General features: G+C 36.2%; 1 protein-coding gene across 1 annotated transcript in view; it reads left to right on the top strand.

Annotated features, from left to right (window-relative positions):
• Positions 1-239: 239 nt before the first annotated feature.
• LOC109061757 (RNA polymerase II subunit A C-terminal domain phosphatase-like) overlaps positions 240-6,840 on the top strand; it is a 94,812-nt gene continuing 88,211 nt past the window's right edge. Inside the window, exons 1-4 of the mRNA XM_042777189.1 lie at positions 240-904; positions 4,745-4,829; positions 6,039-6,123; positions 6,409-6,533. Of these exons, the coding sequence (XP_042633123.1) occupies positions 639-904; positions 4,745-4,829; positions 6,039-6,123; positions 6,409-6,533 (561 nt within the window). The 5' untranslated portion in view covers positions 240-638. The remainder of the gene's footprint in view (positions 905-4,744; positions 4,830-6,038; positions 6,124-6,408; positions 6,534-6,840) is intronic.

Raw genomic sequence — 6,840 nt, 5'->3', positions numbered from 1 at the left:
TTTTTTGGAATCGGGTTTGTAGAATAGAATAGAATAGGAAAGAAGAGTCTGCGAAATGCATACACGTAAAGATGAAAGATATAACAGATGCATTTTCCTCTTTGAAATTCAAGATCTGAAACTCAATCTTATCAAAAACACTGAAAACATACCCACTGACCAAAGAGTGTCCATGCAGCGCTGACGCGCGGGAGGCAGATGGTGTGCTCATGATATTTCATCAGATTACATCACAAACCAGGCTTTTGTCTGTCTCAGAGGGGAAGGGACAGATATACAGTGTGTTTCTAATGCTCAGGTCAGATGTTCTCTGAACCACCAGTTTGATGTGACTGTAAACATTTAGTATTATTTATTTTTTTTTACAACTTTTTAAATATTTATTTAAAATATGATTATATTATACCTATTTAAGTAAACTACAGATTATACTCTGATATTGATATTTGCTTAAAGAGCGTTATTAAAGTCTCCCGGAAGTGGAAAGACTCTCGCTCGTATTGCAGCCTTGTATTTCCTGTTTACGGGCGGGAAGAGTGAACTGCGCCTCAGCCTGTCCTGTATTATTACAGCTCGGTTTCATCGCTGCGCGCCTCCGCTTTGTTGTTGTTGTTTTCTGACTGAAGTTTGAAGCTCTGATGGCGGAGCCCTGGGACTCCGGCGGTGCGGGGGGCCCCGCGGCGCGGGTGACGGAGATCCGCTGCCCCGCGGGAGCGCGTCCGCTGCGGCTGCTCGAGTGGAAGGTGAAGCCCGGAGCGCTGGTGAACGTCGACTCCGTCATCGCGGTTTGCGCGCCGATCTCCGCCGAGAGCGAGTCCAGAGCGGCCGAGAGGAAGCTGAAGTCAGACCGCTCTGGAGCAGTGCGGGAGCTGTGCTGTCAGCTCGGACAGGTCATCGTGCCCGGGTAAGACGCGCTGTAACGGCTGACATGTGTAACGTTAGCTGTCCTTTACTTGCTTGTTAGCTGAGCATGCTCGTGCTAGGCTAACTTCCACGCGCCCGGAGTAAACACGTTTAAGGACATGTGAAGGCGTTGCACGTGGTTGTTGTAACATCACTCAGGAAGTGTTCATATTAGCAGACAGATATCACTGAAATATGTATTTTGAGATATGAGCTCCGTTAACACTAAGCTCTGTTAACAGCAAAACAAGAGTTGGGGGAGCGGCCCGCTCTTTTTATCCAATCAGAAACGCTCTCTGCATGTCAATCAACTCGTGCCTTGTGCTTTGCTTGCTTCGGATTGGCTGACACGCGTGTGGAGGGCGGGGCTTTGGACAGAAGGCGTGTTGTTGAACGCATGTCTGATTAAATCGTGATCGTCTTTTCATATGATACACTGATGTTTACATGTGCACCGGCAGGTTTGTTGCTGAAATGCTGTGGGGTTAAAGAAGTCTGATATTGAAATGAGAGTTTTGTGAATCTTACTCCGCGTTTATTGCAGGTATCTGCAGGTCTTAAAAAGTTTTAATTCGCCCATCCATAAATTAGAGCCTAAAAAGTTCTTAAATAGGAGCAGAAAGTCTTAAATTCATCAAGTCGTGTCATTAAATGTTGAATACAGTGCAAAAAATATTTTTGTTTCCCGTAGAGATAATGAAACATCCTTAAATCAAGATACGTTTACTTGAGATGCAAATTTAACTTAAGATTAAATGACTAATAATAATAATAGTAATAATAATAATAATAATAATAATTTGTATGCATAAAACAACGACAAATATCTGTCAATGGGGTTTGGGCTTTTTCCCTTTGAATTAAGTTGGTTTAAGTTGGATTACGTTGACATTAGCAGATGTTTGTTTTTTATTTTAATCATAAACTTTAATCATACATTTAGCTTCTGAAGTAAATGCATCTTGATTTAAGAATTTTTGGACATTTGCAGATGAAAACGACAAAAATACTGATGAAATTTTTTTTTTAGTATTTTTTGATATTTGATTTAGCTTCTGTAAAAGCTGTTTCCGAAAAATATGATAATAATAATAATAATTAAAAAATCTAATAAAAAGATAATTAAATACAGCAGAGCTATTCAAGATTCAAGCCTTAATGTTTTTTTTTTTTTAATAAATTGATATTTTCCCCAAAAATGAAAATGACCCCATGATTTACTCACCCTCAAGGCATTCTAGGTGTATATGACGAATACAATCGGAGTTATATTAAAAAATTTCCTGGCTCTTCCAAGCTTTATAATGGCAGTGAATGGAGGTTGAGATTCAAAAAGTCCAATTGAGTCCAATAAATTAATTAATTAAAAAAGTAATTGAGATCTGTTGGGAGTTGTATTCAATTTATACCTTAAATAGATGAAACGATGCGTTTGTGTAAGAAACATATCCATATTTAAAACTTTATAAACAGTAATCTCTAGTTTCCTCTAGTCGTGAAACGATGCGTTTGTGTAAGAGACGCAGGTGTAGTATAAGCCCCGGTGAGAAGTGACGAACCCTGAAGTGCATATATATTATAGTAGCAAAACTACTATAAAAACACAATAAACAGGAAGGTGTTTATATATATATATATAAGTCTCTTCTGCTCATCAAGGCTGCATTTATTTGATTAAAAATACAAAAAAAAAAAAAGAAACCTGTAATCTTGCAAAATGTTATTACAGTATAAAATAATGGTTTCTATTTAAATATCTTTTAAAATATAATTTATTTCTGTGATGCAAAGCTGAATTTCCATCAGCCATTGCTCCAGTATGAAGTGTCACATGATCTTCAGAAATCATTATGATATGCTGATTTATTATTAGAATTATCAATGTTAGCTACAGTTGTGCTCCCAAATATGTTTTTGGAAACAGATACCTTTTTCAGGATTCTTTAATGAATAAAAAGTTAAAAAGAACAGCATTTATTCCATATAATATAAATATTTTCTATCAATATAAATCTTTGCTATGACTTCTTAACAATTTAACACATCCTTTATCCGCCGAATAAAAGTTTTTTACTGACCCCAAAACTTTGAACTGTAGTGTATATTGTTAGAAATGATTTCTATTTTAAATAAATGCTGTTCTTTTTTAACACATTATTCATCAACGAATCCTGAAAAAAAGTATCACATGTTCCAAAAAAATATGAAGCAGCACAACAGTTTCCAGCACTGGTTATAAATCAGTATATTATGCTGATTTCTGAAAGATCATGTGACACTGAAGACTGGAGGAATGATGCTGAAAATTCAGCTTTGATCACAGAAATAAATTCCAGTTTAATGTATATTAAAATAGAAAAACTTTATTTTACATTGTAGTAATATTTCACAATATTAAATTTTTTTCTGTATTTTTGATCAAATAAATACAGCCTTGATGAGCAGAAGAAACTTCTGTAAAAAACATTAAAAATCATTCTGAACCCAAACTTTTGACCGGTAGTCTATATAAATAATTATTTTACTTAATTAATTTTATTTTTTTATTTATTTAAAGAAGTCAGAAGAATCTTACACAAGGGGGTTAATCAGTCAAACAAATGAATACACCTCCAAAAGATTACACTGCTTAAGGAAGAACTCTCTAATTCCTTCTGGAAATGTGAGAGGAGGGTTATTAAAACATCTGCATGCATCTAGAAAATAGTTGGCCAAAGCCAATATTATTAACCATAAATTCAGAATATGTAAAATCACAATTCAGAGAGCTGTCATGAACGTTTACGACTGACTAGCAATTAGCAAATTATGAGTGTGATGTAAATGATGCCTTTTGGGTGAGGAAAGAAAACTGCACTAAATTATGAGTGTGATGTATTTGTTGCCTTTTGGTTGAGGGTGGGGAATTGATTTATTATTGCTCTTATATTTTGTTTTTGTAATTTTTATTTGAGTTTGTTTGTCAACTTGCACTGGATGTTGGAGAGCTTTGCATACATTCTCCCAGTCCACTGAGTGAAATATCACCATAATGCTCTCCTATTTTTTTTTTTTAAATTTAAAAATGATGCTGCTCACAGACCGCTGTTCCCTTTTTGTGTACTAATCTACATTTTAAAGTAATTTTAAAACTGTATGTTTACTTCGACCTTAAGTATATTTTTTTTGAAGTATTGTACTAGCTACAGTTTAAAACACAGTCATACTGTAGTAATGAAGGGCTCCCTGGTGCCGAATGTCGGCCCAGGAACAAACGTCAGTGAGTAAATCCGTCTTACTTGTGTGCAGTCAGTCTCCAGAATCCTTTCTCTGCTCTTACCTGAGAAAGTGAAGTGATGTCTGTCAGGATCCGTCTGTGAGAACTGTCTTTCCCTCGGCTGTGTGAATCCGTCTTACTGACATCAACCCTTCGCTGCTGGTGTGTTTGAGTGAGTGTATTGTTGTGTGTATGGTTTTGTGTTTTAGGACTGTATTTCACTGGTGTCTTAGAGATATTTCTGCTGGTGTGTTTCCGTTTCGCATGGTTGCATGAGTCGCGCATGTTCCCGAGCTGATGGTCAGCTCTGAGGTGAGTGACGGTGATAGTTTTATCTTTATAGGGGCATTCTAATTGTATTCCAATAGGCTTCATCACGCAGTGAATGCTTTTGGACTCTCGAGGTGTGTTTTTGTTTTTTGCAAAGTGAGTGGCATACTCGATAATGTCAGTGGTTGTGCATAAAATGGTTTGTGTTTACTCTGCACCATCGGCGTCTGGTGTTCGAACGATGGTTTTTTTTGTCTCTGTGAGCAGCAAGTAAAGCAAAATTCCACACAAAGACCACCAGCCGTCTTTTCACAGGAACAGGAAGTTAGTGCTGATGGTGGATCTGGACCAGACGCTGATCCACACCACTGAACAGCACTGCCAGCGCATGTCCAACAAGGTGACAGTTAAAGGGTCACACTACACTACCATTCAGATGTAGGAAAAATACTGTAATATTGTGAAATATTATTTATATTTAAAATAACTTTTATATTTAAATATATCTTAAAATGTAATTTATTCCTGTGATGTAAAGCTGAATTTTCAGCATCATTACTCCAGTCTTCAGTGTGGAATATTATTTTTATTTAAAAAAGTCATTTTATAATATCTTTCGATTTGATTATCATCAATGTTGAAATGCTAATTTTTTATTGGAAACCGTGATTACATTTATGTCTTGTAAAAAACATGTATTCATGCATAACAGCATTTATTTGATTAAATCTTTCTTAAATCTTTTGTTTTGTAACATTATAAACGTCTTGACTGTCACTTGGTATATTTAAATGTATGTTTTATAAGTTTATTTTTTTGTTTTTTTTTTCCTTTAGAAGTTCTTTTATTTGAGCTAGAAATGATACATTTTAAATACAACATTATAAATCTCTTTACTGTTACTTTCGGAAAGTATCAGCTTCTTTAAAAAAAAGTGAGCTAGAAATGATACATTTTAAATACAACATTATAAATCTGTTAAATGAACAATAATGATCAGGTGTGTTTTAATTAAGGTTATATTTTATATGTGCAGGACTGTGGTGGATTTTGTACCCTTGGCCTGTCCCATTTTTCAATCCCACAATAACATGAACTAAGTAATTTTTACGTTAAATTTTAAAAGCTACTTTTTACTTTTACTCGAGTAACCTTCACTTGTACTTTTTTGTACTAAGTAAATTTCATTAATGTAATGGTACAGACATTAGCCGTTTACTCTTTGACCTTCTGCTCACAGATCTCCAACATGAGTTTTTCTGTCTCCCTCAAGCGAATGTGAGTGGATGAGCCGTGCATTTGATTGATTTATGTTTATTTCGACTACATCATTCTGTCTTTTTAACAGGACCGCTAATATCCATTTTCGAAGAATGCATCATCCTCGTAGGTAATGAAGGCTTTGTCTGCCGAATAGATGGCCAGGACAAAAAAATCAGTGAGTACCAAACCGTACTAGTCCATTGTGTGAGTCAGTCTCCAGACTCAAAGACTCTGCATTATGTCTGCGAAAGTGAAGTTTCTGCCAGTGTGCTGCTTGAGACTGCTTTCCCTATTTTCTTAGAGATTTCCACTGCTGTTAATGATTTAAGTGACTGTATGGTGCTGAAGATGCTCTTGTGTTTTCAGACTACAGAGCAAGAATGGAAAGCAGCAGGTGCCCGTCTCTACGGCGACCGTTTCCATGGTGCACAGTGTGTTGCTAAACTGCTGATGGTCTTTGTTTCTGAAGTGAGATGACGGTGATAGTTTTTGTTTTATAGGGGCATTCTAAATTGTCAAAGGCTTTTATCAACAATAGGCTTCATCACGCAGTGAATGCTTGGACTCTTGGCCCTTGTTTTTCAGGTTTTTTGCAATTCGACTGGGGCATGGCATACTCGATAATGTAAAGTCAGTGGTTGTGCATAAAATGGTTTGTGTTTACTCTGCGGCGTCTGGTTTTGGTGTTGAAGTGTTTTTTTTTTTTTTTATGTGAGAGGAGAGCAGATCGGTCGGTGGTTGCAGCAAAGGGATCAAGAACAGGAAGTTAGTGCTGATGGTGGATCTGGACCAGACGCTGATCCACACCACTGGTCAGCACTGCCAGCGCATGTCCAACAAGGTGACAGTTTAAGGGTCACACACGGTGCTACCATTCGATGTAGGAAAAATACTGTAATCTTTGTGAACTGTTTATTTATTGGAAAATAACTTTTGGATATTTTAAATATATCTTATGGCTGTGTGTTTTTTATTCCTGTGATGTAAAGCTGAATTTTCAGCATCATTACTCCAGTCTTCAGTGTCACATGATCTTCAGAAGTCAGTATAATATGCTGATTTGATTATCATCAATGTTGAAATGCATTTTTTGTGGAAACCGTGATACTTTTAAGTAAAAAAACAGCATTTATTTGATTAAATCTTTC

Source organism: Cyprinus carpio, chromosome A19 (assembly GCF_018340385.1).
Source record: "Cyprinus carpio isolate SPL01 chromosome A19, ASM1834038v1, whole genome shotgun sequence".
Lineage (NCBI taxonomy): Eukaryota > Metazoa > Chordata > Actinopteri > Cypriniformes > Cyprinidae > Cyprinus > Cyprinus carpio.
Note: the sequence above shows the minus strand (reverse complement) of the source record. Positions and strands in the feature narration are given on the sequence as shown.